This window comes from Macrosteles quadrilineatus, unplaced genomic scaffold (assembly GCF_028750875.1).
Source record: "Macrosteles quadrilineatus isolate MER2022 unplaced genomic scaffold, UCM_ALF_1.0 Scaffold_2__2_contigs__length_208266976, whole genome shotgun sequence".
NCBI lineage: Eukaryota > Metazoa > Arthropoda > Insecta > Hemiptera > Cicadellidae > Macrosteles > Macrosteles quadrilineatus.
In genome coordinates, this window is record NW_026542595.1 from 11,410,245 (window position 1) to 11,428,527 (window position 18,283).

The 18,283-nt window shown below is 38.0% G+C and overlaps 1 protein-coding gene across 1 annotated transcript in view; it reads left to right on the forward strand.

The window, feature by feature from the left end:
- LOC128987868 (dynein regulatory complex subunit 7) overlaps positions 1 to 18,283 on the forward strand; it is a 146,722-nt gene that overhangs the window by 112,564 nt on the left and 15,875 nt on the right. The window contains exons 8-11 of the mRNA XM_054408931.1: positions 1,324 to 1,581; positions 9,572 to 9,792; positions 10,180 to 10,392; positions 14,736 to 14,846. Coding sequence (XP_054264906.1) covers positions 1,324 to 1,581; positions 9,572 to 9,792; positions 10,180 to 10,392; positions 14,736 to 14,846 — 803 coding nt within the window. The remainder of the gene's footprint in view (positions 1 to 1,323; positions 1,582 to 9,571; positions 9,793 to 10,179; positions 10,393 to 14,735; positions 14,847 to 18,283) is intronic.

Consider the following 18,283-nt stretch of genomic DNA (forward strand, 5'->3'; position numbering starts at 1 on the left):
CAGCAGTTGGCATGGAGTTGTTCTCATTGTCAAAAATTATACGAGTCAGAAAGTGGAAATCCACATAAACATATTTATATATTTTATTGTCATTATAAACTTATTTATTTATCAAGATAAAATGTCAAATGGGATTTTGATTGCATAATTACCCCAGTAATTAATTAAGAAGGTCGTAAAAATTATCTGATTGATCTTTTATATGCTTCTAACCAACCACTGGCTTGAATCCCCCCCCAAAATCATCAAATCCTCCCAAAAGATTTGCTGATGTCGCAAGTTGCGACATCAAACCCCCTTGTGGGCACCCCTAGTTTGAATACTCATAAGGTTAACATGGGAAATTCCAGGGCCACCGGGGCGGACCCGGAAGGGGCTTTTGAGATAAGAATAGGTTTATGCAGTGTGTTTGTGAACTCTCTCGAAAAATTCACAGGATTATTCCTTGGGTTAATACATGAATATTTTACATTATAAACATGGGTCGCCGGAGTTTCGTTTTCCGTCTGTCTGTCTGTATGTGTTTTTTATAAATAACCTTATAACTCGAGTTTGACTCGAGGTACAAACTTTAAATTTGACACACTTGTGTATTTTAACGTGGTACACAAACATGCAAAATTTAATTTCGTTGACTATAGCCGTTTCAAAATGGCGGCCATCTAAAATCTTTGACCTCAAATTACATGAAAACCACTAGAGTTACAAAAAAAACACAAGAATAACAAAATGTAGGAAATTTTATGTCAAATCAAATGACACATATATTTTAAAGATTGGACAACAAACAGCTGAGTTATTAATTTTTTAAATAATTCATCATTTCTTTACTGGCTTTTAATCGTTATTGTTTATTCATTAAAATCATCTGATACAGAGAACATTACGTAACCTTAAACAGATCTCAATAGTTAAGGTAAAAATAGATGGTACCGTAATACATTTACCATCTAGTAAAAAAACTAAATGTTGTTAGGGAAAACCAGCTGTCTTACATTGTTGTAACAATTTAGAAAGGATCAGATGATTTTAAAGAATAAACAATAACAATTAAAAGCCAATAAAGAAATTATTATTAATTAAAAAAATTGCTCCGTTAAGCCAGTTGAATACTGGAATTGGGATGAACTGGACTTAAAACATCTACAAATCATTTATGTTGTAGCATTTGCAATAATAACCAAGAGTTAGTTTACTTTATGGTGGGATCCAAATGACAACGACCTAGAAAATGTACACAAACAAATTTTGTTTCCCAAACATTAGCCTTGATATGAGATAAACTTTAATGGACAAATATAGTCTCCATTGTAAATGTTACAGGTTATGAGCAACGTTATCCGTTAGGGCACAAGTGCACTAACTACAAAAAGGCCCGAGTGGAGAAGTTTGCTCCATACTTGCATGAAGACGGTTTGGTGTGTCGAGTGACAACTTATGAGGACTATGAGTATAAAGTGCCAAAGGTGGAGTATGAAATGTTCAAAAACAGGGAGGATTGTTTGTATCGCACTATACGCTACATGAACCCTGAGAAAATCATAGATGACTATGAGAAAGGGAGGGAAGATGCTTTGAAAAGTGAGTAAGGACTGTTATAGTGTGAATTCTAATACCAATCAGTAGAGTTCGGTTTGATGGCAAACACAGCAGTTGAGCTTATTGCAGAACCTGCCTTTATCAAGTTTCAAAACTATTTAAAGCGCTAAACAATTTTGAAAAAAAAAAACACTTTAAGACAAATGACTGATTCTTTGTTTGAAGTTCATTGTTGGTGATGGTGAGTTAATGTTGTTCAAAGGTTTATTGCGGACATTTTCCATCACGAATGTAAAAAAAACAATACACAACGTTTCGGGATCTGGAATCTGATCCCGTCTTCAGGTGAAAAAACTTAACTAACACATTACAACTAACAATACACAAACGCCCAACCTAAGTTGGAATACACTACCGAGGGTAGTAGTCAAAAAATATGCACTGTATAGCAGTCAAGTCATGATACAACATGCAATTAATAACAAATCACAAAACACTATAATCTATAAAAGGTTTACGTACAAAAAACTCACACAATGGAACACTAACAACACCGTACGCTATGACTCCACCAATGAGACTGAACCAACATGGCTGACCAATCGGAAACACGGAGACAACAGAAATGGCTTCCGGTCCCTGGAAAAGTAAAACCAACAAAATGGCGGAGCGATGTACGATGCCGCAAGATGGGTGTTAATTATGTTTATTCATATCACGAGTTTTACTACGAGTTAACATAACGTGCGAATTTTGAGGAGAACTCGTTATTTCCCTATTTATTGAACAATTAAGTTCCCTATCCTTTAGTTCCTTGTTCAAAATGGGTAGCCAAAGTGGCCTTATTTCAACCGATGACTGACTGATTGGTTGGTCTGCTAATTTAATGTATGAGGCTTCAATGAGTTTACGTTTGAAAAAATGAGGTTCCTTATGGACAATTTTTGCCTCTTCAAAATTCATACGATGATTTTCGGACCAGCAATGATGAGCGATCTTAGATTTTTCCACTAAACCTTTTTTGGTGTTTTCTCTGTGTTCTTTGATTCTAATGTTCAACGGTCTTTTTGTCTCGCCATAGTAAGGCCTGGAACAATCATTGCAATTTATTCTGTAAACACAGTTTTTAGTATCCTGAGTGTCATTTTTGGGTTTTGTTTTGACGAGACTCTGCCTAAGTGTGTTTTGTGTCCTAAATGCTGTTTGCACATTAAATTTCCTAGCAACCCTTCTGATTTTTTCCGACAGTCCTGACACATACGGGATTGACATGTGGACGAGTTTTTCCTTGCGATTTTGTAAAGGTTCACGCGTAGCCCTATCTTTCTTGCATTTGTTTATAATGGATCGAGGGTATCCGTTACTAGCCAAATCCTGTTCTACTTTCTTAATTTCATCCTTTAACTCATCCTGATTGGAGCAAATGCTCTTAGCCCTGTCAAACAGAGAGTAAGCAACCCCCTCCTTGACAGAAATTTGGTGGTTTGATTGAAAGTTTAGATACTGCCCTGTGTGTGTCTTTTTTCTGTAAACAGATGTTCTAAGACTGTTCAAATGCTTTTCTACGCACACGTCCAAAAAGGGGAGTTTGTTTTGTGATTCCACCTCCATGGTTAGTTTTATGGAGGATGAAACACTATTAAGATGCTCTAAAAACTCATTCAATTTATCATCTCCATGAGGGAAAACCACGAAAGTGTCATCGACATATCTCCACCATATCCTCGGTTTGAGCCGAGCTGAAGCCAAAGCTTTTTGCTCAAACTCCTCCATAAAGATGTTGGCAAAGATAGGTGACAATGGTGACCCCATGGCCATACCCTCATCTTGACGATGAGATTTTGCCCGCGGATAAAGGGAATGCCACGGTAGTTCTTGATACTGTGACATACGAAGAAAAAATGTTAGAAACTTTGCAATCTGGCCAATACACCCAATTGAAAAAAGACCCCACAGAAACTTTCGAGCGTAAAATCGCTAGTACTCTAAGAAAACACAAAAAGTTTTTTAGCGACAAACAAAGGACTCGGTTGACACCACACCATTCCAAAATTCCACACATGTACGGGTTACCTAAGATCCACAAACCTAACGTTCCTCTGAGACCAATAGTTAGCTCCCGTGATTCTGCTTGTAGGGAATTGTCTAAAGTCCTTCTGGACATTTTAAAGCCTTTAGTAGGAAACACTGATTCGTTTATCAAAAACTCCAAAGATTTTGTAGAAAAGTCTAAATCTATCGTACTGGCTGATACTGACAAGCTGGTCAGCTTCGATGTTGAAAGTCTGTTTACGAATGTCCCCGTTTCGGAAACCCTAAAAATAATTGAGACCCGTCTCACAAACGACGATACTTTAGCAAACAGAACTAAACTCCCTGTTAACGTCATAATGGAACTTTTGGAGTTGTGTACTCAATGTAACTATTTCCAATTAGAGGGTAAATTATACCGTCAAGATGAGGGTATGGCCATGGGGTCACCATTGTCACCTATCTTTGCCAACATCTTTATGGAGGAGTTTGAGCAAAAAGCTTTGGCTTCAGCTCGGCTCAAACCGAGGATATGGTGGAGATATGTCGATGACACTTTCGTGGTTTTCCCTCATGGAGATGATAAATTGAATGAGTTTTTAGAGCATCTTAATAGTGTTTCATCCTCCATAAAACTAACCATGGAGGTGGAATCACAAAACAAACTCCCCTTTTTGGACGTGTGCGTAGAAAAGCATTTGAACAGTCTTAGAACATCTGTTTACAGAAAAAAGACACACACAGGGCAGTATCTAAACTTTCAATCAAACCACCAAATTTCTGTCAAGGAGGGGGTTGCTTACTCTCTGTTTGACAGGGCTAAGAGCATTTGCTCCAATCAGGATGAGTTAAAGGATGAAATTAAGAAAGTAGAACAGGATTTGGCTAGTAACGGATACCCTCGATCCATTATAAACAAATGCAAGAAAGATAGGGCTACGCGTGAACCTTTACAAAATCGCAAGGAAAAACTCGTCCACATGTCAATCCCGTATGTGTCAGGACTGTCGGAAAAAATCAGAAGGGTTGCTAGGAAATTTAATGTGCAAACAGCATTTAGGACACAAAACACACTTAGGCAGAGTCTCGTCAAAACAAAACCCAAAAATGACACTCAGGATACTAAAAACTGTGTTTACAGAATAAATTGCAATGATTGTTCCAGGCCTTACTATGGCGAGACAAAAAGACCGTTGAACATTAGAATCAAAGAACACAGAGAAAACACCAAAAAAGGTTTAGTGGAAAAATCTAAGATCGCTCATCATTGCTGGTCCGAAAATCATCGTATGAATTTTGAAGAGGCAAAAATTGTCCATAAGGAACCTCATTTTTTCAAACGTAAACTCATTGAAGCCTCATACATTAAATTAGCAGACCAACCAATCAGTCAGTCATCGGTTGAAATAAGGCCACTTTGGCTACCCATTTTGAACAAGGAACTAAAGGATAGGGAACTTAATTGTTCAATAAATAGGGAAATAACGAGTTCTCCTCAAAATTCGCACGTTATGTTAACTCGTAGTAAAACTCGTGATATGAATAAACATAATTAACACCCATCTTGCGGCATCGTACATCGCTCCGCCATTTTGTTGGTTTTACTTTTCCAGGGACCGGAAGCCATTTCTGTTGTCTCCGTGTTTCCGATTGGTCAGCCATGTTGGTTCAGTCTCATTGGTGGAGTCATAGCGTACGGTGTTGTTAGTGTTCCATTGTGTGAGTTTTTTGTACGTAAACCTTTTATAGATTATAGTGTTTTGTGATTTGTTATTAATTGCATGTTGTATCATGACTTGACTGCTATACAGTGCATATTTTTTGACTACTACCCTCGGTAGTGTATTCCAACTTAGGTTGGGCGTTTGTGTATTGTTAGTTGTAACGTGTTAGTTAAGTTTTTTCACCTGAAGACGGGATCAGATTCCAGATCCCGAAACGTTGTGTATTGTTTTTTTTACATTCGTGATGGAAAATGTCCGCAATAAACCTTTGAACAACATTAACTCACCATCACCAACAATGAACTTCAAACAAAGAATTGATTCTCGGTACGGACCCGGAGTAAGTAATCAAATAAGTGAATTGGAACAAATGCATTTAAAATTGGCTAATCACACAAACCATTTGACCTTTCTTGTGAAATGCAAACGTGAAAATTTGATACCTAAAGGTTTTTACCTAAAGCCTCCTTACAAAAGTTTCAAAGCCAGCAAAATAATGTCTTTAGCTTCTAAATCTCTAATCAATGAAAGAATTGAACACCACCGTTTAGAAAAAAGACTTCTGAAAAGCTCTATTGAGAACAAAAAAGCTGAATTGGCACTAATAATAGGTTCTGATTTTCAAAACATTTTTCAAAGCATACAAAATAGGTTCAACAAAGAATCGGAAAATGTGAAGGCTAGGCAAAAGGCTAAACTACAACATCTCAGACCTCCCGATAACATTGATAGGAATACTCAAATTTCACAGTGTGATGATGCAAAAAACCAAGTTGTGAATCTGTCTTCTAAAGTTCTAAACCCAGTTGAGATTTCTGTTTTGAGCAGAGGGCTAAATTTTTCCGTTGTGCCTAAATCAGTTAAAACGCTGGATTTTGTGACAGGGATTGAGTCTGCTGTTTCTCAGTTACCTGAGTCTCAGGGGGATCAGTTCCGTTGTGAAGCTAGTATTTTACTAAAGAAAATTCCTACTCCTAAACCTAATCTTAGTAAAGAGGAAACCAAAGCAGTATCAGTCCTTGGGAAAGACGGTACTGTAAAGATTTTGCCCGCGGATAAAGGGAATGCCACGGTAGTTCTTGATACTGTGACATACGAAGAAAAAATGTTAGAAACTTTGCAATCTGGCCAATACACCCAATTGAAAAAAGACCCCACAGAAACTTTCGAGCGTAAAATCGCTAGTACTCTAAGAAAACACAAAAAGTTTTTTAGCGACAAACAAAGGACTCGGTTGACACCACACCATTCCAAAATTCCACACATGTACGGGTTACCTAAGATCCACAAACCTAACGTTCCTCTGAGACCAATAGTTAGCTCCCGTGATTCTGCTTGTAGGGAATTGTCTAAAGTCCTTCTGGACATTTTAAAGCCTTTAGTAGGAAACACTGATTCGTTTATCAAAAACTCCAAAGATTTTGTAGAAAAGTCTAAATCTATCGTACTGGCTGATACTGACAAGCTGGTCAGCTTCGATGTTGAAAGTCTGTTTACGAATGTCCCCGTTTCGGAAACCCTAAAAATAATTGAGACCCGTCTCACAAACGACGATACTTTAGCAAACAGAACTAAACTCCCTGTTAACGTCATAATGGAACTTTTGGAGTTGTGTACTCAATGTAACTATTTCCAATTAGAGGGTAAATTATACCGTCAAGATGAGGGTATGGCCATGGGGTCACCATTGTCACCTATCTTTGCCAACATCTTTATGGAGGAGTTTGAGCAAAAAGCTTTGGCTTCAGCTCGGCTCAAACCGAGGATATGGTGGAGATATGTCGATGACACTTTCGTGGTTTTCCCTCATGGAGATGATAAATTGAATGAGTTTTTAGAGCATCTTAATAGTGTTTCATCCTCCATAAAACTAACCATGGAGGTGGAATCACAAAACAAACTCCCCTTTTTGGACGTGTGCGTAGAAAAGCATTTGAACAGTCTTAGAACATCTGTTTACAGAAAAAAGACACACACAGGGCAGTATCTAAACTTTCAATCAAACCACCAAATTTCTGTCAAGGAGGGGGTTGCTTACTCTCTGTTTGACAGGGCTAAGAGCATTTGCTCCAATCAGGATGAGTTAAAGGATGAAATTAAGAAAGTAGAACAGGATTTGGCTAGTAACGGATACCCTCGATCCATTATAAACAAATGCAAGAAAGATAGGGCTACGCGTGAACCTTTACAAAATCGCAAGGAAAAACTCGTCCACATGTCAATCCCGTATGTGTCAGGACTGTCGGAAAAAATCAGAAGGGTTGCTAGGAAATTTAATGTGCAAACAGCATTTAGGACACAAAACACACTTAGGCAGAGTCTCGTCAAAACAAAACCCAAAAATGACACTCAGGATACTAAAAACTGTGTTTACAGAATAAATTGCAATGATTGTTCCAGGCCTTACTATGGCGAGACAAAAAGACCGTTGAACATTAGAATCAAAGAACACAGAGAAAACACCAAAAAAGGTTTAGTGGAAAAATCTAAGATCGCTCATCATTGCTGGTCCGAAAATCATCGTATGAATTTTGAAGAGGCAAAAATTGTCCATAAGGAACCTCATTTTTTCAAACGTAAACTCATTGAAGCCTCATACATTAAATTAGCAGACCAACCAATCAGTCAGTCATCGGTTGAAATAAGGCCACTTTGGCTACCCATTTTGAACAAGGAACTAAAGGATAGGGAACTTAATTGTTCAATAAATAGGGAAATAACGAGTTCTCCTCAAAATTCGCACGTTATGTTAACTCGTAGTAAAACTCGTGATATGAATAAACATAATTAACACCCATCTTGCGGCATCGTACATCGCTCCGCCATTTTGTTGGTTTTACTTTTCCAGGGACCGGAAGCCATTTCTGTTGTCTCCGTGTTTCCGATTGGTCAGCCATGTTGGTTCAGTCTCATTGGTGGAGTCATAGCGTACGGTGTTGTTAGTGTTCCATTGTGTGAGTTTTTTGTACGTAAACCTTTTATAGATTATAGTGTTTTGTGATTTGTTATTAATTGCATGTTGTATCATGACTTGACTGCTATACAGTGCATATTTTTTGACTACTACCCTCGGTAGTGTATTCCAACTTAGGTTGGGCGTTTGTGTATTGTTAGTTGTAATGTGTTAGTTAAGTTTTTTCACCTGAAGACGGGATCAGATTCCAGATCCCGAAACGTTGTGTATTGTTTTTTTTACATTCGTGATGGAAAATGTCCGCAATAAACCTTTGAACAACAAATGACTGATATGCTGCATATGTAATACCACAATTGTGAATGTGGGTAAGAGTATGATAAAATAATTTAATAGTTCTCTCCTTGGTCTGGCTTGGATAGGTCTACACTCTTACACCAGACTAGGTCAAATATAAGGAGTGAGAGGAATGGTAGAGGACGGAGATGGAGGTCATAGCTTCCGTAGGTTTAGTTCTGGTAACTCAAATATTTGTAAACAAGTTACTGCCAATCTCATGAACGTTACTTGACCTGACCAACGTTCTGTCTCCAATGACTACAATCTCTTTGAGTTCTCAGCTTCTCCATATTCTTCTTGACCTAGTTTTCCCATTATAGATATTCGTTTTACCTTGTGGTGAGCGTCCGGATTGAGTTTGTACTCCATGTTTGGCATATCATGCTGGATTTCCTTCTTCTGTTGATTTAACTAATCTTTCAAAATCGTCTGCTCTAATTTCTTGTAATACCTCGCCCTTTTTAAGTGTTTTTAGTGCCCCAATAAATTATTTTGAATCCTTTTTGTTTCTTTTTCCATAGCTGGGTTAAAAATAATGCTTTTGGAACCTCTTGTTTAAGTATACTGCCCCAATTACTGCAGGAGTTTCCACTTTTTAGGTCCCCTTAGTAATAAATCCCATCTTGGTATAAGGCTCTCTGTAGGCAAATCATAACAACATTTTTTTTATGGTTATATTTTAAAGTTATCATTTGACCCCCAATCAGAGTGTACAATTTTGGAACAAGAAGTTTTGGTTGACTGTTATTTGACTACCAGCCATCTTGTGAAATGGTGAATCACTCATGAGATACAATAATTCAGAATCACCTACCACTGCTGCACAGCACTGGCCACAGATGTATTAGGAACATCTAAAAACCCTCATACCTAAGTATCAAGCCTGATTATTGAGGCAAATTGTTTCAAATGTACTGGAGGGAGGACCAGACAAAAGTGTTTTTGTGATGTTCTTTGGTTGAATTGAAGAAAATAAATAATCTAACTTATATTAAACGATTTTCAATATTTTTAACCCTTCCAGGACAAACAAGGTATCCAGAAGATGGAAAACGAGAAATGGAGTTTTATCACCAAGTGCGCTACGATAGCTTGCGTCGGTTGGAGCTGACACCGTTTTATATGGAGGAGCATTTTGAGGACAGGGATGACCGTTTGTACCACAGACATGTCTCTTTTGATGCTAGAACCAAGGTTTTGAATAAATGGTCAACCACTGATGGAATAATTAGGAGAACTGTTACTGTAAGTGTGTTTATATTATCATATAAGTGTAATTTGAACAAGTTAAAGAAATGAGTAGTTAGACTGTTTGATAACTATATTTTCTCTGTTGTAATTATGATTAATAATTATGGTACAATAATTATGGTCAAGTAATCAAAATTTTTATATCAGGTGTTTCGCCTTATGCAAAACACCATCACCACAGGCATTGTTGGGGTTACAAAACATACGGTAAGACATACCCATACAATAAACACACAAATAATGATGTCTTAACTTCTCTTGAAACATAATGCAGGATAAGTTATTAGGCTTAGTTAATAATTTAATGTTGCTTACTAAATGAATGAAGCCAGTTTTTTAATCTGTATAGAGTATTATTCTTATTCTTTATTTTTTTTTTAGAAAATAATTGAAAATTTCAACAGAAATTTGGATATTATTGCTGATAAGGACATTGCAAGAAGAGAATTTGATATAGTAAATGATGAAATCAACCTCAACTACCATTATGCTGAGGGCAAGATCACAGCGGGCACCAGACACTTTATCAAACCACCCGTTGTTGAGCAAGGAGACAAGCTTAAATTTAACAGCAAACTCACCTCAGGATATGTGGTATGTCTCTCTTTGCATGCTTAGCCAAACGTTGGTGCATTGGTGCATTAGTTTGATTTCTATCAATACAGTACTATGTATTTTAATTGCCGTATTTCCAAAATTCTCTGAGAAACTCAAAACCTTTGAAAAAGTTGCAAACATGAGTACTGAACGTATTTTTTTTTTTTTTAGCTTGGTACTGATTTTTCAAAAGAAACCCAGTGACATTTCCAAGGAGGGGGGGCTATAGTGGCTAAAGGCCCCCCCCCCCCCATTACACCCGGGAAAAAAACTAAATTGAAACAAAATTAAATTTTGACAAAATTTATACTATGTTCATATTATGTAACAGAGGTTTTTGTACACATTTAACATTTAAATTGAGTTATACATTACATTATTAATTGCCAATATTAGTTATTATAGTTATAGATGTGACAAAAATTACACTTAATTACCTTCCCTGAAACCTAAGTTATCATTAAAATTCATGTTATTTAAATTGGAAATAAATCTCACATTTTTAAGGGAATGTTTCAGTGAAAATCAAATCAGGCAAAAGAAAATTGACTTAGTCAGCAGGTTTGTAGCAGCAAAGGTGTTTTTTTTTTGCGTTTGAAAATCTGATAACTAAAGTGGCCCTGCACTTGAGAAATAGCCTACATTATTTACTAAACTTAGTTTCCTACACTTGTCAGATGCCCTTTACTTGTAGGAAATGAAAACAATGCCAGTCAGGTGGAGTCCACTTTCATTCACGCAGGGAATAATAATTTCCTTAAATTCTTCCATTAGGCCTACATGTCTCTGAGCACTTCACGGCCAACACTAATTGTCGCCACTTCCTGGTTAGTTATGTCCTTAAGGTCCATCAGAGTTCAGAGTTTGTGAGTGTAGGTGCAACATTTGAGAACACTCATTTAAAGGGTTGCATAGTAATATATAAATTTTTAAAATTATTACCTACATTTTTAATAATGTAATATAAAACTATCATTAAACCTTAGAGCCATTTTCTAAAAAAAAAGTTTGCCTGCCTCGTGTAAAGACTGACTGCAAAATGCCATCGGCACTTTAAAAAAATCCACATCCACACACAAAAAATTAGTATTTGCAGTAACTCGTTTTTGTAATACTTCTGCCTCCTCATCTTCCGATCCACTTGATCCTGAGTCAGCTGGAGGAAGAAGGGCGAGTATTGTTTTGGATCTTGAAAATCGATTAGTAACATTCGCCTTTTTCCTCCCTATTCCGCATCCCAAACCTGAAGTTGTAGGCCTACTTGGTTTAGGTCTGTTTGATAATTTTCCAAGAATTTTATCAGCAAGACGTTCCGCCATAATCTGAAAAAAAAACAAATGTAAGAGCTGCTTTGAATATATAATAAAATATTTTTATGACTACAACTTTTATATATATATATTAGTGATGAGCGGATCCAAGAAAATGTCGGTACCAGATCCGGATCCGGATCTTGAAAAATTCGGATCCAGATCTTCGGATCCGGATCCAGATACACACTGTCATACGGGCGGGTAAAAAAAAACATAATTAACAGAATGCCAATTTAAATCATACTGTTTAAAATTAAATCGGTAATGTTTAAAGGTTAATATATCTTATACACTGAGACATGGCCTTGCCATATAAGTTATTTACATCAAGAGACAAACACTGAGTCATGGCCTTGCCATTTAAGTTATTTGCATCTAAAACATCGAGACATGGCCTAGCCATATAAGTTATTTGCATCTAGAGACAAACATCGAGACATGGCCTAGCCATATAAGTTATTTGCATCTGAGACAAACATCGAGACATGGCCTTGCCATATAAGTTATTTGCATCTGAGACAAACATCGAGACATGGCCTTCCCATACAAGTTATTTGCATCTAGAGACAAACATCAAGACAAGGCCTAGCCATATAAGTTATTTGCATCTAGAGACAAACATCGAGACATGGCCTAGCCATATAAGCTATTTGCATCTGAGACAAACATCGAGAAATGGCCTAGCCATATAAGTTATTTGCATCTAGAGACAAACATCGAGACATGGCCTAGCCATATAAGTTATTTGCATCTAGAGACAAACACTGAGTCATGGCCTTGCCATATAAGTTATTTGCATCTAGAGACAAACATCGAGACATGGCCTAGCCATATAAGTTATTTGCATCTAGAGACAAACATCGAGACATGGCCTAGCCATATAAGTTATTTGCATCTGAGGCAAACATCGAAACATGGCCTAGCCATATAAGTTATTTGCATCTAGAGACAAACATCGAGACATGGCCTAGCCATATAAGTTATTTGCATCTAGAGACAAACATCGAGACATGGCCTAGCCATATAAGTTATTTGCATCTGAGGCAAACATTGAGACATGGCCTAGCCATATAAGTTATTTGCATCTAGAGACAAACACTGAGTCATGGCCTTGCCATATAAGTTATTTGCATCTAGAGACAAACATTGAGACATGGCCTTGCCATATAAGTTATTTGCATCTAGAGACAAACACTGAGTCATGGCCTTGCCATGTAAGTTATTTGCATCTAGAGACAAACATTGAGACATGGCCTAGCCATATAAGTTGTTTGCATCAAGAGACAAACACTCGGGGGAAAAACGGTCTTGTACATGGATACAGACAGCTTTGTGTTAGTAAAAAAATCGGGGTTATACAGTGATACAGACAGCTATATGTTAGTAAACAAATCGGGGTTGTACAGTGATACAGACAGCTTTATTTTAGTAAACAAATCGGGGTTGTACAGTGATACAGACAGCTATATGTTAGTAAACAAATCGGGGTTGTACAGTGATACAGACAGCTTTATTTTAGTAAACAAATCGGGGTTGTACAGTGATACAGACAGCTTTGTGTTAGTAAAATAATCGGGGTTGTACAGTGATACAGACTGCTTTGTGTTGGAAAAAAATCGGGAAAAAATTTGAAAAATCGGATCCATCAAAACCGGATCTATCCCAAGATCCGGAATTTTTTGGATCCGATCCGGTGCCGGTTCTAGCTTGGATCCGGCGGATCCGGTAGTCCGATATCCGGATCCGACCATCACTAATATATATATATAGGTTGATATCACTAGGTACCTAACTAGCTTTGTGTTATGTACTCTATGTCCATATCTCTAAAATAAATTCAAATAATGGCAATATCACCAACTGGATACAAAGTATCATAGTTGGAATATTATAAGGTACTTGGCAATGTGTCCCAATGGATACCCGGCACATTATGCTTAGAAACTATGACAACTTGGCAGTGTGTACATATGGATACATCCACATTTCCGCTGATAAAAATATAATACAGACAATTTACTGATATTTAGATGCGTCCTTACCTTTTTCAAACGATATACAATATGATCATTGGAGAAATATCCTCTTGAAAAACAAATAATCTTCGCTAAAACTGTGAACAATCTGAGCAGTCGCTAGGCAGCAGTCTAGATGACAGGGACATTGGATAACGGTCGGACTGGCTTTCCCTCCTTTTTCCCACCCCAGAAGCATTTTTTGGCATAGAGTAAGACATCCCTAGTTAACCATAGTATAAAATATTTGTTGGTTAGGGTAAAATAACAATGTTTATATATAAAACTGTTTTGTGTTTCCAAACGGATACAACGCCAAGTAAAGGGTTTAACAAGTTGGTTTTATAATATCAAAAACATTAAAAAATTATAAGGTTTACCAACCGGATGCAGCACTATTATTCTTTTTGCATTTATGACAACAGCTAATTTGAACTAAAGCAGCAACAAAAAGCTTTGATAAACAATTTTTTTTTCCTAGGACGCTAGGCACGAGCCTGGAATTGTTTTTCACATTACTTCAGGCTAGACCTAGGGGTTGCGGCATTATCACTATCACTTGGCTAAAATCCATTAGTGACTTGGTGGGGATCGAACCCGGGACCTCAGGGACTGAAGTCCCGCGCTCTAACGACTACGCCAGCTCGCTCCCCGCTTGTTGCTTGTTTTTGATAAACAATGAGAACTGTCAAAGTAGGATTATTATGTTTTTAATTTAATGAATAATTTGTGATATTGTGCGAATGTTTGGTGATTTATTTCTTTCTATTGTTTAGTTGCAGTGGTAGAACATTATGGCTTTGGTAGACGTGTTATACTATAGCATACCATAAATTTAAAGAACCAAATTTTATCAAACTGAGTCCTTCCTCATTAAAAATGCAAACTTGAGACTAACTGCAATAAGCACATACCTAAGCACCTATATGCCAACCCCGTACGAAGGACGGGTACTCTGCTAGTACAATATAAATTGTTATAAGTATTGTGTTATTGGTGTAACATTTTGCAGGTGGACACAGCAGCCCCTCCTCACAAGAAGATGGAATTGTTCTGGCTGTTGGAGGCCTGTTTGCTGGCAGAACAAGAAGCCTTGAAACATGTTAGAGACATGGAAGACGAGGTAATTATTAGCATTATTAGCATATTATTTTAATTGCTAGCATAATCTTTCATGTTTACAACATTATTGGACCCTGAACATTGCACTTTTATTAAATGGAGCAGGCTAATTTGAACAATTAGCAGAGTAAGTAACAAAGCTATACAGAGTATTTTACTTCATTTTAAACTCATTAGGCCTCGGGGATACGAGCAGCACCGTTCTGACATCGGGCCTCATATATAGTTGCATTTTTGTTGAGGATGGCCACGGTACGTCTGAGCGGTGAGCTTCGGTAAGCTCATGGTTCCAAGTCCACTGCTTGCCACTCAGATGATTCATGCTTGAGTTCAGCCGAAACCAGTTGTAAACCATGCAGTGCTGATGTAAACCTACTCTTCTCTTTTTATTACTTCATCTCATTCTGTTAAAAATATAGTCAAAATTAGGATGGTCTCATAATGTAGTAGTTTACGCAATGATCACATAAAGATAGTGTCGTTACACGAGTTGGTACACTGCTTTAGCCACAACCGGTTTTTAGTAACAATCACTACAGTACTCATAACTTCTAAGAGAGGTTATGTTTTTGTTTATAACCTCTCATTGCCACTGACAGTGATGCAACGACTCATTGTATCAACCACTATGATTGCACCACTCATTATCAACGATTAAATTGGTCTTAACAGCTGATTAGTTGAAGTTTGAAGCATTAACATTTTACATCTTCTCTCTCAATTCAATTCAATTCAAAACATCTTCATTCATTAGTAGGCTATATAGAGTATATACAAGAATGGTGTCAAATTCATCATTACATAATATATAAACACAAATAAAAGACAAATACAATACACAAGAACGAAACAACAAAATAATACAGTCATCTCTCTTGTAGGAATAAAACAAAAATGTATTTCAGTGAGAACAAAAATATACTTCAGTGAAACAGCAATAGGCCTAAAACATTTCAAGTCAATGCTGTTATTGCTTAGCCCAGAAAACTTAAAATTTATAAAGAGCATTTTGTGTCAAATGTAATTTTAGAGTGTTTTAAAATATGTTTCATTTTTGATTTTTTTTCAGTCATCATTCAATCCTCATTTTTCAATCTTTTTTTTTAAGGGAGAGGAGGTAAAAATGCTTTTATGCACACAGGTAGCCAGCCTGTATAGTGTGAGACTTCTGAGCTTGTCAGACTACTCACTAAAAAACCCCCTCTACTCTGTTGGACACAGACCTGGGATTGTTTGTCACATTACTTCAGGTCAGGTCAACGTGTGACCTAGGCCCTCAGGGCTCGCGCCGTTTGTGGCATTCAATTTCTTTATGACCTAGACTGCATCTCGGTCAAGCTCTAGCTTCTTTGTGCGGAGAATACCCTGGGCGAAATGTGACATAGAGGTCCAATTGTCCTCACCCTCCGTCATCATCGGAATGACCGTGTCCACAGACAACTGCCCTACATGTTGTTCAGCCTCCAGGCAGGAACCTTCCCAACCCTGGCAGCGGAAGAAGGTGTGCTCTGCATCGTCGGGAGTGCCTGGGCAGTAGATGCAATCCGGTGACACGGCTTTGCCCATCCTGAACAGGTACGACCGAAAAAACCGTGACCTGTCAGAAACTGGGTAAGGTAATAGCCCACCTCACCATACCGTCGGTCAACCCATGGTTGGACTTGCCGAATCAGTCTCCTGGTCCAGCGTCCCTGCGACTCCTGTTCCCAGCTCTCCTGCCAGAGCTGGTGGGTGCGGTTACGCTCCTCCGTTTTTGCATGGTCCTCTCCACGCCGCAGATAAATCGCTTTCCTCTCCGCCGCCAAAAGTTTGACGGGGATTACTCCAGCAACCACCAAGATGGCAGGTTCAGACACTGTTCGGTAGGCGGATTCTACCCTGAGTGCTGCCTGACGCTGCACTCTGGCAAGCCGCATCCTATACACCTCCTTATTGAGCGCGTCAGCCCACATTTCCGCACCATACAGGAGCAGAGACTGAACAGTAGACATCAACAGCCTTCTACGACTGGAACGAGGACCTCCGACATTGGCCATTAACCGGCTAAGAGAAGAAATCACCTTAGCGGCCTTGTCCGCCGTTCGGAATATCTGGTCCCGCCAGCTAAGCTTAGAGTCCACCATGACACCAAGATACTTGGCGGCGCGGACGGATTGGACTTCGACGTCCCCCACCCTCAACGGCACATAGGTGTCAATCCGCTTTTTGGTCAGAATCACGATCTCAGTTTTGTTCAGCGCGAGTGAGAGTCCGTGATCTGCCATCCATGCGTTTATAGTTCGCATGACTCGGTTTAATTTTAGCTGGGCCAGCTCAACACTATGAGCAGCTATTAAAGCCGCAATGTCATCTGCGTACCCAACTAAAACGGTTTCTTCAGGCATTTCAGACCTAAGGAGGCCGTCGTAGGCAACGTTCCAGAGGTCCGGGCCGAGTATAAAACCTTGGGCAGCACCAGAAGTGACACTCATCGTCCGCGGGCCTTCTGTATCATACATGAGGATGCGGAACCGGAGGTAATCCTCTATAATGCGCATGAGGTATGCCAGGACGTGGAAGGTGTTCTCCAGAGCGTCCAGCATATCGCACCATCTTGCAGAATTAAATGCGTTTCGCACATCAAGTGTAACGAGCAGCACAACCCTACGAGAGTAGTGATTAAAATCCTCAGCTCTCATCACGGCTTCCTTCACCTCCTCAATAGCGTCGACTGTTGATCACCCCTTCCTGAAGCCGTATTGGCGAGGGCTCAGGTCCCCCGCAGCAACCACGGCTGAATTATATTTATTATGAATGAATGAATTATATATTTATTCTGACAAAGTATTTACAAAAATTGTACACAAATATTTAATGGAGAATAAAAACATAAATGTGAAATGAACTGAATAAATTAAATTAACCTTTTAATCTAATTCTATTTGATCAAATAGAAAAAATAAATAAATGAAAGAAGATGGGTGAAAATATGAGCTAAATGGAATCACAAGAACAAATAGTGAAATAAAAAACTATGAAAAAAATATTAGGTGGCATAAAAAGTTATAAAAATTTTATTTATATAAATAAATAAATTAAATATTTAAGTAAATAAGTACAACTGAGCACCCTGTATATTATATTTTATAAAATATAATATACAGGGTGCTCAGTTGTACTTATTTACTTAAATATTTAATATATCAGCAGCCCTATTAAGTGAACACCTAAATTAATAAATAAATAAATATATATATAAATGATGATATGCTATGTTTAACCAAACTGTAAGGATTATTTAAATAGTTGATTGGGTTATTCATTTATTATGAAAAGTTGTACAAAGAGTATTCTATATCAGGTATCCCCCCTGCGGTTTCGGGGTTAGAATAGAACCGCAGCCTTCCCGGGCTTGTTCGTAAGAGGCGACTAAAAGGGTGACGGACGCTCTCACTGGGA